The following is a 21,394-nucleotide window of genomic DNA, read 5'->3' on the forward strand; positions in this document are numbered from 1 at the left end:
CAGGTAGCCATGTGAATACTTTACAGACATAGGCGTAGTACTTGTGCGGTCTAGTGGTCCATATGCTTTAGGGGTCCTACTTCCTCTTTCTTATAGTACATTCGACCTGGTTGCAGAGGTACTTATCCCTTGCCATCCATCACGTTCACACACCTCGAATCCGTATAGTTTTCTTACTTTTCGCTTTATTTCTTTTCAGGTAAATGCACAACAAAATGTAGATTGTTTAAGAATTGTGTAGGGTGTGTCCTGGTTCCCCCTCTGAGGGATAGGAGCAGGGATCTGGCAGTGGCAGCCCTCTCCACTGCAAATAAGTCAAGCTCCGAGCAACAGTGTTCGTTTTAACTTTAGTTTTGTTTAATAGGTAAATGTATTTTTCTCTGTTCTTTGCCAACAACACATAAGCTAGTTTTCATGGTACATACTAAACAAAACTACATCCAGCGACGGTTGACTGACCGACTGACCGTCCGACCGTCCCGACCCTTGCTCGCTTTGTTGGTTGGCAGTGTCTCTTCTGCAGATTCTGGTGGAGCACGGATTGTTGGAAATGGAGGCGGGAGGCGGTGGCGGTGGCGCAGGTGGAGGCGGAGGAGTTCTGGCAACTGATCTAAACCGTTTGCTAAATGTGAAGATTCTTGTATCTTTTGTGGTGTTTTCGTAAAATATCTTTTACAGTTTTATTTGCTTATTTGTTGTTCTGCTTTGCTTGGTGTTGTTTCTGCACTTTTACTTTTACTTTTCTTTCTGTTACTGTTGTTGTTGTTGGGAGTGTGGGGATGTTAGATAACTATATTCCTCGATTGGGAAAATCGTCGACCTAAGCCTCCAGCTCCAGACCAACTCCGATCTTGTGGCCGCCGTCGTTGAAGTTCTTGCCATCGACCAACGTGGACAGGGTCAAGGTGATGCCATCACGCAACTTCTGCTGATAGCCCAAGCCCACCTGGCTGGCATTGTTCACCTTGGCGCGTACGCTGGCATCGTCGCCCAATTGGTATTTGGCGCCGATGGCGAACTTGGTGTTGCTGTTGCCGCTGGCCCACGACAGCTGCACACCCACATCCAGCTTGTCCGAAGTGCGTTGGAAGATGGAGCCGCTGAACTCCTGGCCATCGTTCCTGGAATCAGAAGCAAAGTAGAGTAGGTCGATTATACATCCAGTCGTGCGGCAGTGGGTGCTACTGTTTACTTACACAGATGTGTGCAAGACAAAGTCCTTGGTGGTGTAGCCAAGGGCAAAGTTGTTGGTGGTCAACTTGGTCTGTTGCGTATCAAATGCGGCCTGGTAGCCGGCCAACCATCCGTTGTAGCCCAGCACGGCAGAGGCGTTGATCAAGGGACCCTTCAGATCAATGTTGACGTCCGAATCGGCTTTCACGTATTCGTGGCCGAAGCCAACCTTGAACTTGCCGTTCTTGTTTCTGTTCGGAAAGAAAGTGTCAATAATCCGGGTCTGGGGGTCATCTAGAACACGTGCGTCGCATACCCAGACTGGGGAGCAAAGTTTCCCTCCAGCGAGAGCTTCAGACCCTCGAGCAGCTGGTCCTGGACAGCCACCTCGGTGAACAGGGTGTTGTCTGTGTTCCACTTCTCCGTGAGAGTGAGGCCATAGTCCTTCACCTTGTACTTGGTCTCCAGGGAGCCGAAGACCTTGCCCGACTCCTGGTTGGAGTGGCCAGCTGTGTTGAATTCAATGCCCGAGGGCGTCTTGGTCTTCAGGTCCAATTTCCACAGACCAAAGTTGTAGCCTTTGCTGAAGATGTCGCGAGCCTGCTTGCCCAAATCGCTGTATGATGGAGGAGCCATCTGAAGTGATTTCAAAGAGAACTCGAATTAGCTTGTGAAAGATCGATAAAAGGGCCTGGGCCATTTATTGCAAATTATTTCACTTTCCCGCACAATTATTGCTCGGAAAGCTAGATAAGCTGCCGTGTTCATGGAAACGGGACGGAGCGGGCCATTCTAATCTTATCAGCTACATGATGAAAATTACTTTTTGTGGAATTAAATCCTTCTATATGTATAGCCGGCTGCGATTGGAAAGTGAAAAGCTGAATTCGGAATGCCCAGAGGCAGCGCATAGACAAGTGAAAAGATATCAAGACATTTCCCCGTTGTACTTGGCTAAATGTCAATTTAGTGCAGCGAAAATAAACAAAAAGTTTGATTTCAATTTAGATTCGTTTTCAAGGCAGCATTCTACCATGGCATGGCTGCCAGAGATCAGTCGAAGAAAAGCCTCAGCGGCATGTGCTGATGTATGAGTGGAGAGGTCAACGCACGTCTGCTGTAGAGTGCCGCAAAAATGTAAGAGAGAGCCAGCGAGACTTGGGTCGCGTCTGATCGCTGTGACGCACACAGTAACAAAGCTAAGCGAAGTGATTTGTGGAAATTTCACCACACAAAAACTGGTCTAGTTATGAGGCATCGAGAAGCTTCATTCGTTTCTTCCAGCTAACAGAAATTGTATCATGAAAGCGACGGTTAAATACCCAATGGATATCCAATGGCGAGAGGAGAGATGTAGTAACTGGAACTACAGTTAGACTCCCATATGCGGTCTGCTCTACCCCATGCCCCTGCCTTTTTGGCACCGATTGCTGGTCAGCCGGCAGAGCAGCGCTGCAGCAGCCGAGCGATCATTGACACAGAAGCTAACTGCACAATTGCAGTCTCTGCTTTGGTCTCTCCTTCGTTTCTATTTCCGTGTGACGTCAAGAATGCGAAACAAGCAAACAGTTCACAGTCATGGTGCGAATATTGGGCACGGCTTTCGGAGAGCGGACCGGACCTGCTACTGGGACCTGCGAGCAATCGAGAACGTGAATTATGAAAAGCACAGCGACGGCGAGTTTTTATGGCCAAGAGCCAAACGGGAAATGACCAGCAACGAAAGAGCAGACGCGCCCTCCCGAAAATGGGACAGATATGGAAATGCTAACTGATCTATTCAGGTGCCGTGTGATGTAACAATGGAAACAAAAATCACATAGAAAAGAGGTCCCGGGACAGCAGCATCTCAAATGTGACCTTGATTCAGGGGCTAGACCTTCGAATAACTTATACATGGGGGGGTAAGGGGAGAGAGGGCTCTTACATCTCTTCATTGCATAACCAGAAAAGAATTAATTTTCTTACAATCACACAGAATTTCGCTCGAAAAGGTGTCACGGAAAACTATTGATTTTTAGTGACGTCACTTTTAGAACAGAACCTGGACTAAAACTGCCGCATCACACGCCCCCTCCACCTCACATGACAGCCTGCCCACACACACAAGCAAATGGAAAAAACGATAAGGAAAAGCAAGAATATGTATGTTGATAAAAACGAGCGAAGAGCGATGTGACATTGCGATAACGAACAAAATTGATCAAAACAATTTAAACGAGAGCACTCATTCATTGGTGGCGAACATGTTACGTAACTACATTTTCCCAGCACTCTTTGCCGGCTGCTGCCAATGAACTCTTCGTGCGTATGAGCCCGTTTGCGAGTGTGTGGGCCGGCGTCAATTTAGTTTGGCCCATGAGTTTTTATCAGCTAGCTATACTTCGATGCATTTTTCATTAGCTGATAAATACTTTTTTCACCCATCGAGCTAGCCATTCAAATACAACTACAACCCTTTGCGGCTAATGCGCGTGTGTACTTGCAAATTTTTTTCCTTTCGAGGTTATGAAATCACTTTCACTGGCGATCTGCACTCGGCTGTTTGTGGAGTTTTCCTACTGGTTGGCATTGTACTTTAAAGCGTCTTAAGCTAGTTGTACTTACTTTGGATAAGTTTTAGTTTAGTTGGTAATTCAAGAGGAACAGAAACACGACGAGACTTTTAAACGACGACCACAAAAATTAGTTCTGCGAACAGTGTGACCAGCGGATTTATTAATAGACCAGTGTGACCGCGGATTTATCGTTCAAATATACCGTCCGACTCTCAGAAATATACCAAAATATAACGTAAATATACTGTCGCATTCTGGTGCTATTATACATATTCCTCGTTTTTGATCTTCTGTCGAATATTACTACCCAGCTAAGGCCTGAGGATCTGAGCTCATAATATTATACGATTATTAAATCAATTTCCTACAAGACTGGTTAAATTAAGGTTTTCATATATATTGCATTGCTTATAAAATAAGGTTTAAGCAAAAATGGTCCACAACAATTTCCACTAAATTCATGTCACGACATGGTGATGACTTTAACATGACTTTAACTAAACGTTGGCTACAATGCGAAAGCGAGAAAATGTGTACGTTTAAACCATTTTTTCATATGTATAAGCCCTATGGAAGCGTCGGTGTGAAAAACCTACGTTATCCACTTTTTAACATGCCTTGAATGCATCCGAGCCATTGGGCATGATTGTTGTTGTTTTTTGTTTATTTTGTACCATTTTTCGCATAGAAACATGCGGCTTAGGAACATCCAAAATGGATGGTGGACTAACTGGGAAATTTTCAGAACGGCAAAACCTTACGGACCATCCCCGAAATGGATGGTGGATGGTCGTCAGTGTGAATAGCCTATTTAGTCTGGTGGCACACCTTAAGACCTGATGAATTCTCTCCCTGCGCAATCAAATTAATTATTTAAGAGCCCGAACAATGTCGGCCAGCTCGAACGACCCCACGTGCGATTACGGTATTATTATTTTTGTAGGTGAATCCCATTTTATACATACGGGTATTGTTGAAAGCTAAATAAACGAGGGGGAACGTTGTGAGTTGCTGCGGACACCGCAACTCTACGGTTATACCCGATACTAAGTCAGTATGGCTCTCCTCCGGCAGACGCCGCTAATATTAAGCGACACGACAAACAGTGTGTGCGAGAGAGACAGAAAATCAGTTTGAGCGTGACGTCGGGCGCTGCGTAGCCACTGCAAATTGATTTGTTCCTTTTGGCTATAAAAATGATCTGATCTGATCCAGATTCAGCAATCTAATAGATATGGTCATTATCTATGATTCTGATTAGTTCTCTCAAATCTGCAATATTGTGGATGCAACAGATTTTCGTCCTTTGTGGGGGCGAAATTCTGAGATATACGTTTTATAGTGAGATCTAACAGAAGTGCGGATACCAAATTTGTTTACTCTAGCCTTAATAGTCTCTGAGATTTGTGGTTGCCTCAGATTTTCGTTCTTTGCGGGGGCGGAAGGGGGTGTGGCGAAATTTGGACAGGAAACGGTCAAGGTCCGATATCACAGGAGTGTGGATACCAAATTTGGTTGCTCTGGCTTTTATAGGTTCTGAGATCCTTGAACTCATATTTTGCAATTGGCAAAACCGACCATGAAACCTGTGTGTTAGAGTGAGACAGAGCGAGAAAGAGTGAAATTGTTTTCGTGATTCTGGCTGTAATAATTATACGATCTGGTTCAGATTTTGCACTCTAGAAGATATAGTCATCTTCTACGATTCTGCGTTTTTAGTTTTCTCGTATCGTCGAAATTGTGGATGCCACAGATTTTCGCCCTTTGTGGGGGCGGAAGTGGGCGGGGCAAAGTTTTGAAATATTTTTGGAGCAGTGACATATCACAGAAGTCTGGATCCAAAACATCGTTGCTCTAGCTCTTATAGTCTTTGAGCACTAGGCGCTGAAGGGGACGGACAGACGGACGGACGGACAGACGGACGGACGGACAGACAGACATGGCTCAATCGACTCGGCTATTGATGCTGATCAAGAATATATATACTTTATAGGGTCGGAAACGATTCCTTCTGGACGTTACACACATCCACTTTTACCACAAATCTAATATACCCCAATACTCATTTTGAGTATCGGGTATAAAAAAAAACTTTTAGGCCAAAAAGTTTGATCTACTAGCAATTGAATGAGAGAAGAATTGGAAAAGATAACTGTTTGTACGAATAAGGAGAATCAAATTAAGTGACGTTTATCAGTTGTCAAAATTATTTACACACATTTTTAATGCTGCAGAAGTATTTACACAAAACTTTAAGTTAATTTTTTATTATGATTTAATGATTTTTTTTTAAATTTGTTGGATGAATAATAATAATAATGATTAATATTTTGTAATTCCACCTTTGACATCAATAACTGCTTGCAACCGGGCTGGTACTGATTCCACTAAGTGGCGAGCATATCCAAGTTCCAATTTCGACCAAATTTCCTTTACTTCCTCGATGGTAGCGTCGCGTTTTCGGTTTTTATCAATTGTTCTTTGTCCTTTAATAAGCGACCAAACATTTTCTATGATATTGAGATCAGGGCTCTGCGCAGGCCAGGGAAGAACAGCCACATTGAGATCTCGTAAAAATTTTGTACGTGCCGATCCCTTGTGGCATGGAGCATTGACTTGCTGTAAAATCCAGTCGGAGATGGGAAATAGCCTGTCACCAGACACAAAAGCATGTTCATTCAGTATATCGAGATACCGGGTCTGATTCAGAGTGCCTTCTATTGGAACAAAGTCTCCAAATCCGTAGTAAGACATGCACCACCAGAACATCACTGTGCCTCCACCAAATCTGTTTAATGGTTGCACTGCACTTTGTTTTTTTGCTTGTCGTAGATGCATAAATCTTTTACAGAATGAGCCTTGGAACTGGAAAGCTACTTCATCTGTCCATAAAACATTTTACCAAAACTCCTTTGGTTTGTTAACGTATTCCAATGCGAATGAGAGGTGTTTTGCTTTATATGCCTTTATTTTTCGCACTGTATACGTTCGTATGTCGATCTCCTTCAATCCCCGCCGTATTGTAGCATCACAGGCTTTTTTGCCCATCAATTGTTGCGAATCTGCAGACAATTTAACTGGGCTTATCGACGGATTTTTATCGACTATGCCAATTAAACGTCTCCATTCCCGTTCATCCATCGCTTGTTTCCTTCCACTTCTTTTTAAATTCTGTAAATTTCCATTCGTGTCCTTTTTCTTTTCCAGATTATAAACGGTTTTTCTACAAATTTTGTAAGTTTTGGCCAGTTCCGACGTTGAAATCCCGCTTTTAAATTTTGTAACGATCTCGGATCGAGTTTCAACGGACAACTCCTTTGTCTTCACCATTTTACAAGTCAAACCAAGTCTAAGAATAAGCTCTAATTTGCATTGTGTAAATACTTCTGAAATAATGCAAATTTGTGTAAATACTTTTGACAACAGGTCACATGCTTCTATTTTTAGTCCATTAACAGTTATTTTTCCAATTCTTCTTTCAACCAATTCCTAGTAGATCAAGATTTTTGCCCGTAAATTTTTTTTTTTGTATTTTGATTTCAACAACTCCTAAACTTGAACATGCAAAAAAAAACTCGTTGTGTAAATACTTCTGACCACCCCTGTATGTATTAGCATAGCCACTTGTTTTGACGTTCTGGGATTGGATTAAAAAATGTACATAGTTAAATTAGAAAGCTAGCATTGGTGGATTTGCTAGAATAATATTCAAACATTTCCACAATATCATCGACAATTTTTTGGATCTATGGAAAATGGACATGAAATGGACAGAACAAGCACTAGTTCCGCTACCATTAATTCAGCAAATTTTTAGTTACATATAAAGCTAAAACAAGCTAAATATATTTTTAACATATGCTAAACAGCAGATATAAGCTATTTAATAGTGCACTCGCGCCGACTAAATGGACCACACTTTCCTGGTGACGAATCCACCTGTCTTCCGTAGACAATAGACAGGAATGCGACGAAGGCCAACAGTACCAGCTTCATGTTTTGGCGGTTGATGAATGATAAATTCTTACGACTTTTATACCTTTGAAGATGGTCAAATATAATTTCTTTCTTCACGCATCATTGGCTATGTGTGATATTTTAATTCCTACCAGGAAGAATAATGAACTTTGGTATTACAAAACAGCACTGACGTACAAAATTAAAATTATTTATTGGTTTATTAAAGATAATTATTTTGTCGATACTTAAATTAAATTGTCGATTTTAAGATTTTTTTATGTCCAATTCCAATTATTTTAATAGATATATTTTAAATCTTGCGCCAATAAAAGTCTAGTCGATAACGATAACCTAAGTTACCAATATTAGTTAATTACAACTATCGATACCCTCAAGACATGATGAAATTCTCTCCTCGCGCATCACTAATATTTCCCGAGCCCAATTTCTTGTTTACATATTTTCGCAATTAATTTATTAGAATATTCAAGCGCCTAAACAATGTCGGACAACGAGTACGAGCGCTTTGAGATCACCGACTACGATTTGGACAATGAGTTCAACACAAACAGACCACGGGGGCGCCACAGCAAACATCAACAGATTTATGGTAAAGATATTCTTTCTTTTGGTTTCAAAAAATCCTCAAGAAAAAACCTCTTTCTAGGCATTTGGGCGGACGACAGTGACGAGGAGGGCCCCGGTGATGGTGGCGGCCAGAAGCGTCATGGCCACCAGGCGAAGGACTACACAATGCCCGTGAATTTTGTGGCAGGCGGCATCCAACAAGCGGGCAAAAAGAAGAAAAAGCCACTAAAGGGTGAGGAAAAGGCCGGAAAAGAAGACGCAGGCGACACAGAAGAAGCCGAAAAGAGCGATGATTCTAGAGACAGTGGGCGTCCAGCCTTTGGGCAGAGCGATCCAAGTTCCAATAGCTCCGAGGAGGAGGAGAGACCTTCAATGAGGAGCACCCAAGCGAAACCCTCGTTCAAGCATCACTCGCACATCGCTGGCACCCGGAATGTGGGCGCCTGGGAGCAGCACACTCGGGGTATTGGTGCCAAACTCCTTCTGCAGATGGGATACGAGCCCGGCAAGGGTCTGGGCAAGGATCTCCAAGGCATTTCGCAGCCGGTTCAAGCGCACGTCCGCAAGGGACGCGGTGCCATTGGAGCTTATGGTCCTGAGACAGCCGCAAGCATCGGAGGCAAAGCGCAGGCCATCAAAGTGGACGAGGATGTGCGCGAGGCTAAGGAGTTCAAGGAGCAGATGAACAAGTGGCGCAAGGGAGGCGTGGCAGAGCCCCAGGAGAAGGCCGGCAAGCGGTACTACTACAAATCTGTGGAGGAGGTGATAGCCAAGGGGAAGAAGTCCACGCACCTGCTCTCCGAGAAGCTAAGCAAGCAATTGGGTAACGTCCCCGTTATTGACATGACGGGCCCAGAGAAACGTGTGCTTAGTGGCTACCATGCCCTTGGGCAAACGAAAATCACCCCCGAGGAAACCCTCTACGATGCGGAGGCTGGTGGCGCCCCTGTTACGGTGTTCGCAATGCCCGAACTGACTCACAATCTCCAGCTGCTGGTGAGCCAGTGCGAGCAGCAGATCATTGCCATAGACAAGTCGGAGCGCGAGTCCGAGAGCCAGCAAGCGGCCCTCCAGAGCGAGTACAAGAAGCTCGAGGAAATCGTCCAACTGGAGCAGAATCACATCAGCACGCTCGAAGAGGTGCTCGATCGTGTGGAGCGGCTGAGTGAGGATCCCGACATCACACTCCATGCAGCGGAGAAGCTATTCCTGCAGCTTCTGGAGGACTATGCCGCCGAGTTCAAGGAATTCGGTCTGGCGGATCTGGCTGCAGGCGTCATTGCGCCGCTTGTGAAGCGAGAGCTGGTGGCCTGGCAGCCTCTGGAGGAGCCCACGCAGCCGCTGCAGCTGATCAAAAAGTGGCGAGGAATGCTGCAACGCGAGGAGCCCGCTGGCCAGCAGCCCCGCAATGTGTTTGATCCGTATTCCTCGCTCATTTGGGCGGGTGTGATGCCCTCGTTCCGCGCCTGTGCCGCCGTCTGGCAGCCCAAGGAGCACCCGCCAATGGCTGCCTTGCTGGATGCCTGGGCACCGCTTCTGCCCACGTGGGTGCTGGATTCGGTTCTCGAGCAACTGGTGCTGCCGCGGCTTGCCTCCGGCGTCTACGATTGGGATCCCCTCACCGACACGGTGCCCATCCACAGCTGGGTTCTTCCGTGGCACGGGATCCTTGGCAGCAAACTGGAGGAGTCTGTGTACCCACAGATTCGCAGCAAATTGGGCGTGGCCCTGCAGGCCTGGTCGCCGCAAGATCGCTCCGCGAGGGCCATGCTCACCCCATGGGCGAAGGCCTTTCCGGAGGAGGAAATGGTGGACTTTCTGCAGCACCACATCACACCCAAGCTGCAGGGAGTGCTCTCGGAGTTCATCATCAATCCGCTGCATCAGGACCTAGAGCCATGGAACCAGGTGTGGGAGTGGCACGAGCTCATTCCGCCGATGCACATGGCCAAGCTGCTGGACAAGCACTTCTTCCCGCGATGGATGCAGGTGCTCGTCATGTGGCTGAACCAGTCGCCCGACTATGCGGAAATCTCACGCTGGTATACGGGATGGAAGAGCATGCTGAATGAGCCACTGCTCCGAGAGCCCAGTGTCAAGGAGCATCTACGCCGTGCCCTCGAGATGATGCACAGAGCGAGCGATGCTCTGCTGCAGCCCACGGCAGCGCCGCCACCTCCTACACCGCCCGCACCGCCCACTGTTGCGGGTCTCCTGCCGCCACTCATGATGATGGATGTGGCACCGCCCACGCAGCTGGAGTTCAAGGAGTTGGTCTCTCAGAAATGCGCTGAATTGGGGATTATCTTTGCTCCCATACCAGGCAGAAGGGAAATGGGAAAGCAGGTGAGTCTGAAGGCGATTGGAATCTCAACTATTTTCCTTGCTAATCTTCTGCTTTTTGTAGATCTATCGAGTGGGCAAACTCTTTTGCTACATCGATCGAAATGTGTGCATGCTGAGCGATAGCTCATTTAGCAATTGGCAGCCGGTGGCCCTCAATCATCTGCTGGAACGCACACAAACGGGAATGTTCTAGAGACGAGGGACAGGAGCCGTGGTTGGAAATAATACCAGAGATCGATGGGTGTTGAGGGAGAGAGACGAGGGGCAGGAGCCGTGGTTGGAAATAATACCAGAGATCGATGGGTGTTGGACGATGGAAGAAAGGATGATAGTGTTTTGAATTCAGGAATGATAATGGCAGATAGCAGCTTAAGAAAAAGTGGAAATATAGAGAATAAAATTCGAAGATAACATTGTTCCTGAAGGATGTTCCCCTGTATGATTTTTTGGCAGTGTTCTGTGGCCTGTTCTTTGAGCCAATAAAGCACACACCAAACAAAGAAAACTTTCTTAGATATGCCGATGATTGCAGATGCTCAAAGGATTGGATATTTTCTTAGTTGTACACTATTCTTAGTCCCCATTTAAGACTATGTTTAAGGAAAAACCCACAAAACAAAAGGGAAATTATAAATTTGCTTTAAAAATAATCAATTTTGAAGAAGCGGAACAATCTAAGCCACTTTCTATTCTTTGAGATTGATCATGGATGGTTAATACCATATCTTAGGTATCAGTCTATATTTATTGGGAGCTGCAGTGATAGCACCATCAGGTATGCATCACCAAAGGCAGTAGCCATAGGCCATACAAATAACCCCAAAAAAAAGGACAGCGAATCATTTGCAGTGTTCAGTTATTAATTCCTGACAAGCGATATGTTGTGAAAGTATTTTGGAATGTTATCTATTGATTACTCTTGATAAAAGTAAATTGAAACATATAAAATTATATGCCACACTGCCATATGGCACACATCTTCCGCCGATTAGATGGTTCTCTTACCGTACGATTAGAGCCGAACAAGTGTACGCTGATTATTGGTGCATATAGATTCGATCGGGTAGTTCTTTCACCTTCGTTTGGGTGTCGTTTCTTTCGATTTGAGTTTCAGTTTCATTCCATAGCTCCTCATCAAAGGGTGGTGGAGGCTCGTTTCTCGTTTTTCGGTCGGTGGTGGACCATATGGGCCTTGTCTTTCAACACAATCTAGTGATATACAGCGGTCATAGAATCGCTCATACGTTGAGTCATCAAACGATTGCTCTCTGGTAATTCCAAATATTTAAAATTCACTTATCGGTTTCGCTTTCGAGTGTTTGAAACAGAAGAGCCTACGTCTTGGGTTAATTTGTTCAATGATTTCTAAGAAAAAGCGATAAGATTAAAGTGGAAGTTGTCGCAAAGAATACAATTTATAGATCATTTAGTGATATTTATTTTTTTATGGCCCCGGCAAGCCTCGTTTTTGAATTGTGAATTGTGTCTTAAAGTACGATAAATATTTTCAGAAAAGAGATCCATAAAGAACAACAAATATGGAATAAATTAAAGGTTGTGGAAATCTATCAACAAGTGGCTTATTATAGACTTCATGGATACGCTTTTGAAGTAGTCATAAAAAATATCAAACGCACAAGTTGAATGCAGTGGAACTACGATTTTTGATTGCTTTATCAATACAGAAGTCACTTCAAGTCATTCCGTTAGGAAATGACTCTTCAAACCCATTCGATTATGGCTAATACTTAGATGGCTGGTTAACATTTACGACTTTTTCTTATTGCTATTTCATACGGGAACTTGAGATTGTAAAGATATGGTATGGAAGGAAATAGGAACAGGTATCAGAAGACTGGGACTGAGGTGCCTGCTAGGTATATGAGAAATACTAAGTTTCCTACAACTCGGAGAAATACTAATAAGTATATTCTGCTTGGAAATCAAATATGCAATGAAATATCCGTCCATTCTACCTTATTTTCATGTCGGTGTCATGTAAGCACTTAGAGTTTCATAATTTATACATTTTTATACATAAATGTTTTACTGTTGGCATGATGCTGGTAAGTCCATGATCTTACGACTATTCCAGAAGATAAAGTGCGATGACAAGCCATACTGCAGTCATAAAGGGAATGTTTGATGGAGCGTCAACCTCAGAGAGTATTGTATGTTTTTAGATATCTATTATATTCCATCCAGAGGGATGGTTCGGTAAATAGAATCGGCATAAATCACTTGTATATTTTATGTATATTCGCGGCAAACCGTTTTGGGCGGGGACATATTATTTATACTGTAGATATCACACCCCTTATTACAATGGTCCAGACAATCTTATCCACTCTTGTAGACTATATAGAGGTTAAAGGTGTGGGAATTGTACAATTTATGTGGCATTATTTGATTTATAGTATCTAGTTTTTCGAAAAGATCTTAGAAGAAGCCGCAAAATGGGGATTCTTTTTATTATAATTATTCCAAAGTCTGTTTGTTCCTAGGAACAGTTTATCGTATAATTACATTACACCCATACTTATTTTTTTATAGTATTTTAAGAAGATTTATAGCATTTTGTGTAATATTATTCATAGAGCGCCCTTGAAGACAATGTTCAAGATAGTTTTTAAAGTATTTTTATAACTTTTTGTAGTACCCAGTATTTGTGGAGCAACCATCAACCGGCTTGATCAAGACTGGCATCATTTCCAATCAAAAAAGCTAAATATAATATAATATAAATACAGTCGTTCTATCTATGAAAACGTGCTTATATCATGTTCCCTTTTAATCTTTTGTAAGGGTACGAGAACAGAGCCGAATCCATAATAATTAGCACCATCGATAGCATAATAATGGCACATAAAGGCATAAATTAGGAACCGAACGAGCACGACCTTTGGCTTCGATTTCGTCGGCCCGCACGTATTGGGAGTACTTTTTCCATCAAAGGGTTGTGTATTGTGTGGGTAATGAGAGCCCGCCGCGCTTTGTGGCCTTATCAAACGCGGAGTATGTCAGTTTATTTGTATACTTTTTCTCAATTTTGTTTATAGCTCGAAGCGCCATAAATTAAGGAACGCCTGAGGGCCCCGCCGCAAACTCGGAACGAAAGCGCAGCGCAATGGCCAAATTCCACCGCGTGTGGTCCATTCTCCTTCTTCTCACTGTGGCCCTGGTGCTCGTTTGGCGGAACTTGCAACAGGCTCAGCGTCTGGCACAGCCACAGATCTCCAGCAGGAGCAGCAGCAGCAGATCGTCCCTTTCCATATATAATCAACCCAACGAATCTTTGTACACCACAGAGCGATACTACGAGGATTATCCGCAAATAGAACATCCTCCCATCCCTCCTCTGACACCGCGCGGGCAAATCCTGCAGCAATTATTGAAATGCCGCTCACGCAATCTGACATTCGCGAGGTTGCAACATGGGGAATACTGGCTCTTGCAGAATCTGATTATTGGCCGCAAGAGTCGTCTGATGCGATGTACGGAGTCGATAACCTACACCACGAATGGGGATTATAAATTCTTTGATAATCTGGAAATGGTGGCCGAACGGTAAGTGTTGAGGCATTTTAAAATTTCATTATCAGTAGAGCCCATGAAATTTTCTGATATCTGTATGGAGATATATACCAAATTTACGATGGTAATGTTTTCTGATATGAATATATACCATATATTTGATGTGTTTTGGGGGAGGTTCAATTCCCATGACAGTGATATGATAGTTCTTATAGCTGCTTTTTCTCGGAAGAGTAGCGGATAGTAGAAGAAAACCGTTAAAAATAGAAAATTTTAAAGCTACCATTACATTCTATATGCAAATTCATAAATTATGATACAAACTAGTAGGTTCTCAAAAAATATTTCAATCGGATTATTATTATAGACAGAATGAAGAAAAAAGACATTTGTGCCTCGAAAAAACCGTTTTAAATGGTACTAAAATCAAGTGAAAATCCGTCGGACTACTGCTATTCTATTTCCATTTGAATACCCAACACTTATATCTAAAAACAACCTTTACTTTCGTCCATAGTTGGCGCGCCCCCATTAGCTTTGCCATCCACGCCCCTGGCTATGATCTAAACACCACACTGGACTCGATTCAATATGTGAAAAACTGTCTACCGGGCAGCGAATACATCAATGACTATGTGACATTTCATGTGTATTTCTCCAATTTGCATATGCCCGAATATGTGCCGTACGACGAGGCAGCTGTGCTGGAGAGGCCCTACTTTTGTGAGCTGAAGAATGGTACCAAAGCGCCGCCGCCATGGACTTTGATACCGCGGGAGGCCATGTACAAGATGTCAGCAAATCTAACATATCCGATTAATGTCGGTAGGAATATAGCACGACAGGCGGCCACAACGTACTTCATCTTCGCCTGCGACATCGAACTGTATCCGAGTTTGGGATTTGTGGAGCAGTTTCTCGACATGGTTGCTGCCAATCATAGCATTCTGGCACTGGACCCCCAGCAGCCACGAAGGGTCTATCCTTTGCCCGTTTTTGAGATCGAGTCGGGTGCCCCTATTCCCAATGACAAGGCGGAGCTGTTGGCTCTCTACCGCGATGGTAGGGCTCAACCTTTCCACATGAAGATGTGTTTTTCTTGTCACACAGTGCCCGGACAGCAGGATTGGTTAAATCGGGCGCCCAGTGTCACGGATGAGCTCCGGGTGTGGAGCATATCATTGCGGGAGAAGGATTTTAAGTACTGGGAGCCCTTCTATGTGAGCGACAACCAGGAGCCAATGTTCGATGAGCGAGTGACGTGGGAGGGACAATCGAACAAACGTATACAGGTAATTAATTAAATATGGATAATTAAAAATATTCGATAACCTTTCGATAATCAATGGCCATTTATCGATGAATATCTAAAGCGAATAGTTAAGGAATCCATAATTCATTCATAAGTAGTATCGATAAATAGTCCTTGAATTCGATTTTAATATAAATAGTCGAATAAATAGTCGAAAGCAAGTCGATAGAGTACCAAAAATTGATTCATAAATAGTCCAACACTATTTAAAAATATTGATAAAAATATTTAACATCTCTCCCGCTCTCGTTATCTCTTATAGAACTATGCCATGTGCCTCTTGGGCTACGAATACCATGTCCTACATCCCGCCTACCTCGTCCATAGCCCTGGCATCAAGAAGAACGCAAGCTCGAAATCATCTCGCAGGACATTCGCCAGAGAAATGACAAGATTCATTAAGAAAAAGGTCGAGCCAGAGTACCAAGTGTTGTATGGCAGAAAAAATGCCTGCGTCACGTGACACAAACACCAGAATTTCGTTTCAGAAAGTGATATTCTCCATTTACTTGCTAAGTGTTTTATATTAAAATTTGTCATATGTAAATATAGAGAACATAAGATCTTTTGTTATTTACAACTATAATATATTTAGGCATTAATCCATTCGATATTTGAATATCCGAAAATAGCGCGAGGTACGCGATCGAGTGTACCAGACCTGTGCAAAATCCTTGGGCACTAAACTGTAATTAAAAGGTCGATATGCTTTAAGGAGGGCTTAAAGGTAATGCTCTTTTACATACTTTATCACTCGGCTGTAGAACAAATGCCAGATATGCCACATTCTCGAGAATCTGGTTTGGCTTACACTTATATGATCCTTGGGCTTCAAGTTCTGCCAGCTGTCAAAAGTGCGCCGTATGAGAAAGGCACCATCCAGGATAATGAAAGTGTAATCCAAGTCAATCATTACCTGGCCCTGGGGAAAGATAGGGGATAGGGAGATAGAAGAAATGTATTCTTTCGACTAGGGGGAAATTTAGCGAATGTACTTTTACCTTTAAATTAGCGCCATGTTCATAAATGGATTCCATTTTATTGCCCTCATCGTACAAGGGTTCCAATTCATTGATGCTCACATAGGCCACGCACGCGTCCATTTTTTTCGAACGACTAAAGATGTAGAGCTCTTCTCCGGCAGTCTGAGTGCTCAACCATTTCATCTGCACATCGATATTATCGTACACGGGACTGATAATATTGAAATCCCTTAAAATCATTATCAATTGAAACTTATTCTGCGCCAATGGCGCCTCCAACACATGAGGGAATGTCAGCAAACAGAAGACCCTAAAAAGGAAAACTATTTGAGGAAGGACAGGGGATGACTTTAAGGGGAATCAAACCTACGTGGTGTAGGGCTGTGATATGTCTGCATAGCGCCAGACATCATGAATTAAGATGAATTTCAAAAACTTTTCAGGAAAATCATATGTCGGCAGCAGTTGAATATCCATTGATAAAACATAATACGTTAGGACATTGAGACGGGCCACATTCCGCATAAGATTCATGGGATATTGGAGCTTCTTTCGATGCCAATAAGTAAGCTCCTGAGTCGCATTTAGATAAATCGGTGGCTTATTACACATAAGAGGTTCCGCTGTGACCCCCATGCTGCCACGCCGAAAATTCAGAGGCATGTGATCCTGGTGCCACACCAGATGTATGCTGACAAAGCGACGCATCAGGACACTCAAGTGCAGGCAGGTATTGATGTAGGCCAAGCCCTTGATGGTCTTATCCAGATCGTCGCCGTTGGCATAGATCGTGAGGCTAATGGGCGCCTTCCACCTGAACAGAAGATACTTTTGAGTGGGGGAATGTTCTCAGGACTCTCTCACCTGATCAGCAACGTTGGCAACAGCTGCAGGTCCACATAGGTGGCATGAGTGGCTAGAGTAACACTTTCATTGGCAACCAAATTTTCGCCCGCCAGTATATAATTATGCCACACCCAGTAGTCCCCATGCTGTCGCACATACCCGGGATTGGGCCTCGTGGAAGAGCTGCCTTGCTCGAAATCGGTTTGAATACTTTGGAACAACAGCTTCAGGAAGTAGCCAATGAGGCCTAAAGTGAGTATCAAAAGGATTTTGGCAAAAAACGGAGACATTTGTCTTTGGATCTTTTTGACAAGAAATACACATTAATACAGGTTATCAAAAGGCTACTATTTTTAATACATTTATTTCAGTAATTGTTGGATTAATTGTATACAAAATGGGCAGCCCTGAACGGACAGCATGGATAACAGAAGAAGTCCTTCCAGGAAGAGGATGCACGTCACTGATGTCATTCGAATTCTTGGACCCTCTCAGCAACGTTGGCAGCAGCTTCAGGTCCACATGAGCGGCATGAGTGGAAAAACAGCTAGTCAGTATCTAGAGAATTTTGGCTAAAAGGAGATATTTATACAGGGCACCAAAAGGCTACTGTTTTCTATAACCTTATTTCAAGTGACTTTCCTGTACCAATAGTAAAAAAACTCGATATATGATCGATATGGAGTCTATAAGAAAGGGATAAGTAAATTAATCTATTTATAATTGAAATGGAACCAATTGATCGGCATTAAATTTAAAAATAACCAATAAATTGAAACAAGCTGTTCCACACCTAAATATTTTCTACTCTTTCTTAACCCCTAACACCAAAAGATCTTAAAATAATCGATCGGAAATCGCTCTTAAATCGAAAAATCGATAAAATGATTTCAAAGTACATATCCTTCTCCTTGGGGCATTACAGACGACAAGCCCTGTTAAATATGTCTACCAAGCCGATGAAAAATGCTGGAAGTCACTAGTTCTTTATCTTTGTACAAAAATCGTTCACCATTGACAGCATTTCGCAGCAAAACATTCGACACGAGCTCCTGCCTTTGAAAATTCTCCGAAGAATCTATATTCGTATCCATTGAAGAACCTTCCATATCCTGCCACCATTTCTGTGGTTGCAAGTGCCACAATTTTTGACCAACTTTGGGCATTACATAGATTATAATTGGTGGCTGCTGCAGGGGATTTTCAACTCTGGATTTTTGAGGTATTTCCTCTCTATATAGAATGGGATTAAGGGGATCCGTGCCATAAAGACGTTGATATTTTTCGCTATTCACCAGAACCATAATCTGTATAAAAGCAATCAATGCCAAGTTATCATAGGCCACAAGCACTGAAAAATTAATGTATATATATCAGAATATGGTAAGTATATGTCCTATATATATGGGACATACTTGCATAGAATGTGAGAGTCAGTGTTAGCAATATCAGGGTCCCTAAGGGCACTACATGTCGTGCAATTCGAAGGGAAATCACCGATATCCCAACTATTTGAACGGTGTACAGGAACTCAAAGATACACAAAGGCATAACATGGTATTTCTTGAGCTAGGGAAGGAAAGGAAAAATTATGAATAAGTTGAGGAATGATGGAACAACATTACCCTATAAGCACCAAAGGCTCCAAGAATACAAGATAGAATATGACAAAAGCTGTAGAGTTGGGTAACCATCATTATTTCCCTGGGATCTGCAGAAGAAATGGGAAGAGCTTAAGGAGGTATTTTCATTTGATTTCCACTTACATTTCTCCACCCAGTTGATGGATTCTTTAACAATAAAACTCGTTCGATAATTTACATCATTTTCAAATATACGGATCACCGAAAACATGAAAGCTGTGCCATTGTCAAAGATCACATACATAATGATGATGCTTTTGCACTAAAAATAGAGCAGAAATATATAGAAATTTTACATATTTAAAACTCCTTTAAGTCTCAAATTTACCATGGCAAAAAAGCATATAACGAGGATACCCAAACGCACTGAAGCGCAAAAGAAATAGGTCGTCATGAGGACCATGTTGGCTCAAAACTATCTTTATTTTCTCCGACATATTGGGGCCTCTATTCGCCATGAGCTCCAGCCAACGAATGATAAATGCTGGCTGTATTTTATAAGCCATAAACTCCATTTACCATATGGCATTCCAGATTGGGATCTCTTGAACATGGTTTTGTCATTTGTTGAGGTAATTGCTTCACCTTTTGTTCTGGCTTTTGGGGGAAGGACAGGACTGGCGCAGTATTTGCTTTGCTGTTGTGGAAATTGGTTAATTTTCCGCTTGATTTATGTTCGAACATTACAGAATAATAGTTGATTCAATATGTTATTTATGGAATCCTATATGTGCTATTGCTCAGTGCGATTGGGTGTCATCATTGTGGCTATTCTAACGATTGTAAGTCCTCTAGAAGGGGTCTTTCTTTGGTTTAATAATTAATTTCCTTTCAGATCCGCTGCATGGCCTTGAGCATTGTATTGTTTCTGATGGGTGTGAAATGTTTTGACCCTTTAATCGATTTATTTGAACACGATTCGGATTACAAGGATCGAAAGTCAATTCGAAAATTAATCAATTGGATAGAAAATTGCAAGTATTTATTTTTCAGGATTTTTTTGGGCATCCACTTTTCAATATATTCCATGTATTTTCCTTCTTTAGCTCCTGAAAATTGCCTAGTTTCATTGCAGGTGTTGCTTTATGCACATACTGCGGCTGCCATTTTGAGTATTTGGGGTTCCTTAAAGGTATTACACTTACATATCCAAAAAAGTTCCTTCTTCAAGAGAAAATTATCTCTTCCTTTCCTTAGTTACAAAAATGGCTGGTGCTTCCCTTGGCCTTTTTTGAGCTAATGTACTTTCTTCAGTTTACCATTCAGCACATTATTCTAATGATAATGCTGAAAAAACAAATCAATTTGGGTTTGCTGATTATACTTACCCTTATAGGTAGTTTCTATATACGTAAGTAGCCTCGTTTGAGGACGAAAACCATCCACTAAAACCCATCTTTTATTGCCAGTTTTTGTGGGCTACAACGCCATCACCTGTGTGGCCATGTTCCAAGTCATTTCTCTGGTGCGAAGCCCCCGCTATCGAGAGCTCTATGGCGATGACCCCTTTCATCCGCTTGCCACGAAGTCCCATCCCCACAAGGACTCGTCGGTGCAACAGCTCAGGGTGCTCAAAATGGACAACGACAACGACATGGACATTGATGAGCAGAAGCGTTTGTCCAAGCTGGGCCTGTGGCCGCGTCGGTATCCACAGGTGGTATCCGTAATTCCTGTGCAGGCGCCATATCCCGCGCTCAAATGGTGGCAACTCCAGGCCATGGACACCGGACAGGATAAGCTGCAGCTGGACTCGTCGGCCGTCTATCGCAACTGGCAGCAGGGGGAGCTCCTGAACGGCGTGGGCGGCGAGGTGCAGCGAAAGAATGCGCTGAATCGTCGCTATGCCGAAAGTCAAATGCATCGATGGTACTAGGAAACGGTGGATCTTTAATAGGACACACTCTTGTTGTGGTCCCTTTAAAAGATTGGTGAATCCTTTATCAACTTATTTAATAAAACCATCGATTGCTCTTTTGTGCACTTAACAATCGTGGGACGAGCTCCTCTACATTATCCTTGGCTTTCCACTCCCAAAACTTTTACGATTTCTGGTTTCGTCGGACTTTTTTTTTTAGCATAAACGACACTACAGATTATGCAACTGTCTGGGAAGGACACTTTGCATATCCTGCGACGACCAGGAAGTGGGCAGGTGGGGGGTGGGGGGTGTGGGGTGTGGAGGATGCTTCAATGGTTGGGATTCGACTTACAAATGCTTTTTGCCATTTTACATTCAACCAACAAAATGCACAGCAGCCATGGAAAGAAGAAAGAGAAAGCAGCAGAGAAACAGAGAGAGATAGCATCAAGGAAGAAGAAGGCGAACGAGCAGGAAAGAGAGAGTGAAGTAGAGAGGGAATGCCATAAGAAATGGCCGTTGGACCATTGTGTTTGATGCAACAAAAAAACGACAAACAAAAAATCAAAGTGTCTAACAATTGGCGACGG

The 21,394-nt window shown here is 43.1% G+C and overlaps 5 protein-coding genes and 1 long non-coding RNA gene across 7 annotated transcripts in view; 4 read left to right on the plus strand and 2 right to left on the minus strand.

Moving 5' to 3' along the window:
* LOC6596541 (septin-interacting protein 1) overlaps positions 1–11,049 on the plus strand; it is an 89,972-nt gene extending 78,923 nt beyond the window's left edge. The window contains exons 4-7 of one of the 2 annotated variants that reach the window (XM_002021642.2): positions 8,173–8,301; positions 8,359–10,625; positions 10,687–10,839; positions 10,902–11,049. In XM_002021642.2, the coding sequence (XP_002021678.1) occupies positions 8,193–8,301; positions 8,359–10,625; positions 10,687–10,818 (2,508 nt within the window). In that variant the 5' untranslated portion in view covers positions 8,173–8,192 and the 3' untranslated portion in view covers positions 10,819–10,839; positions 10,902–11,049. Of the gene's footprint in view, positions 1–8,172; positions 8,302–8,358; positions 10,626–10,686 lie in introns of both variants that reach the window. The other variant, XM_026987929.1, reaches the window with a different exon arrangement.
* Positions 340–3,853, minus strand: LOC6596540 (voltage-dependent anion-selective channel). The gene is made up of 4 exons (XM_002021641.2): positions 3,781–3,853; positions 1,490–1,809; positions 1,197–1,424; positions 340–1,121 (listed from the first exon to the last, which is right to left on the minus strand). The coding sequence occupies exons 2-4, from the start codon at positions 1,807–1,809 to the stop codon at positions 821–823; spliced, it is 849 nt and encodes a 282-aa protein (XP_002021677.1). The 5' UTR covers positions 3,781–3,853; the 3' UTR covers positions 340–820.
* A 645-nt stretch (positions 11,050–11,694) lies between the features above and the next one.
* LOC113565568 lies at positions 11,695–13,712 on the plus strand. Its single transcript, XR_003408680.1, has 3 exons — positions 11,695–11,896; positions 13,431–13,597; positions 13,685–13,712. It is a non-coding gene; the product is annotated as an uncharacterized LOC113565568 (long non-coding RNA).
* Positions 13,713–13,714: 2 nt separating this feature from the next.
* On the plus strand, positions 13,715–16,057 carry LOC6596542 (beta-1,4-glucuronyltransferase 1). Its single transcript, XM_002021643.2, has 3 exons — positions 13,715–14,192; positions 14,677–15,451; positions 15,734–16,057. The coding sequence occupies exons 1-3, from the start codon at positions 13,753–13,755 to the stop codon at positions 15,932–15,934; spliced, it is 1,416 nt and encodes a 471-aa protein (XP_002021679.1). The 5' UTR covers positions 13,715–13,752; the 3' UTR covers positions 15,935–16,057.
* Positions 16,058–16,069: 12 nt separating this feature from the next.
* On the minus strand, positions 16,070–19,346 carry LOC6596543. Its single transcript, XM_026987415.1, has 10 exons — positions 19,272–19,346; positions 19,067–19,205; positions 18,926–19,011; positions 18,716–18,869; positions 18,253–18,651; positions 17,319–17,547; positions 16,825–17,268; positions 16,473–16,764; positions 16,218–16,393; positions 16,070–16,157 (listed from the first exon to the last, which is right to left on the minus strand). Exons 1-10 carry the CDS (start codon positions 19,344–19,346, stop codon positions 16,070–16,072), a joined length of 2,082 nt encoding a protein of 693 aa, XP_026843216.1.
* Positions 19,347–19,650: 304 nt separating this feature from the next.
* On the plus strand, positions 19,651–20,819 carry LOC6596544. Its single transcript, XM_002021645.2, has 5 exons — positions 19,651–19,725; positions 19,779–19,917; positions 19,990–20,075; positions 20,141–20,294; positions 20,353–20,819. Exons 1-5 carry the CDS (start codon positions 19,651–19,653, stop codon positions 20,817–20,819), a joined length of 921 nt encoding a protein of 306 aa, XP_002021681.2.
* Positions 20,820–21,394: the final 575 nt, after the last annotated feature.

This window comes from Drosophila persimilis, unplaced genomic scaffold, assembly GCF_003286085.1.
Source record: "Drosophila persimilis strain 14011-0111.01,24,50 unplaced genomic scaffold, DperRS2 tig00000124-arrow-pilon, whole genome shotgun sequence".
Taxonomy (NCBI): domain Eukaryota; kingdom Metazoa; phylum Arthropoda; class Insecta; order Diptera; family Drosophilidae; genus Drosophila; species Drosophila persimilis.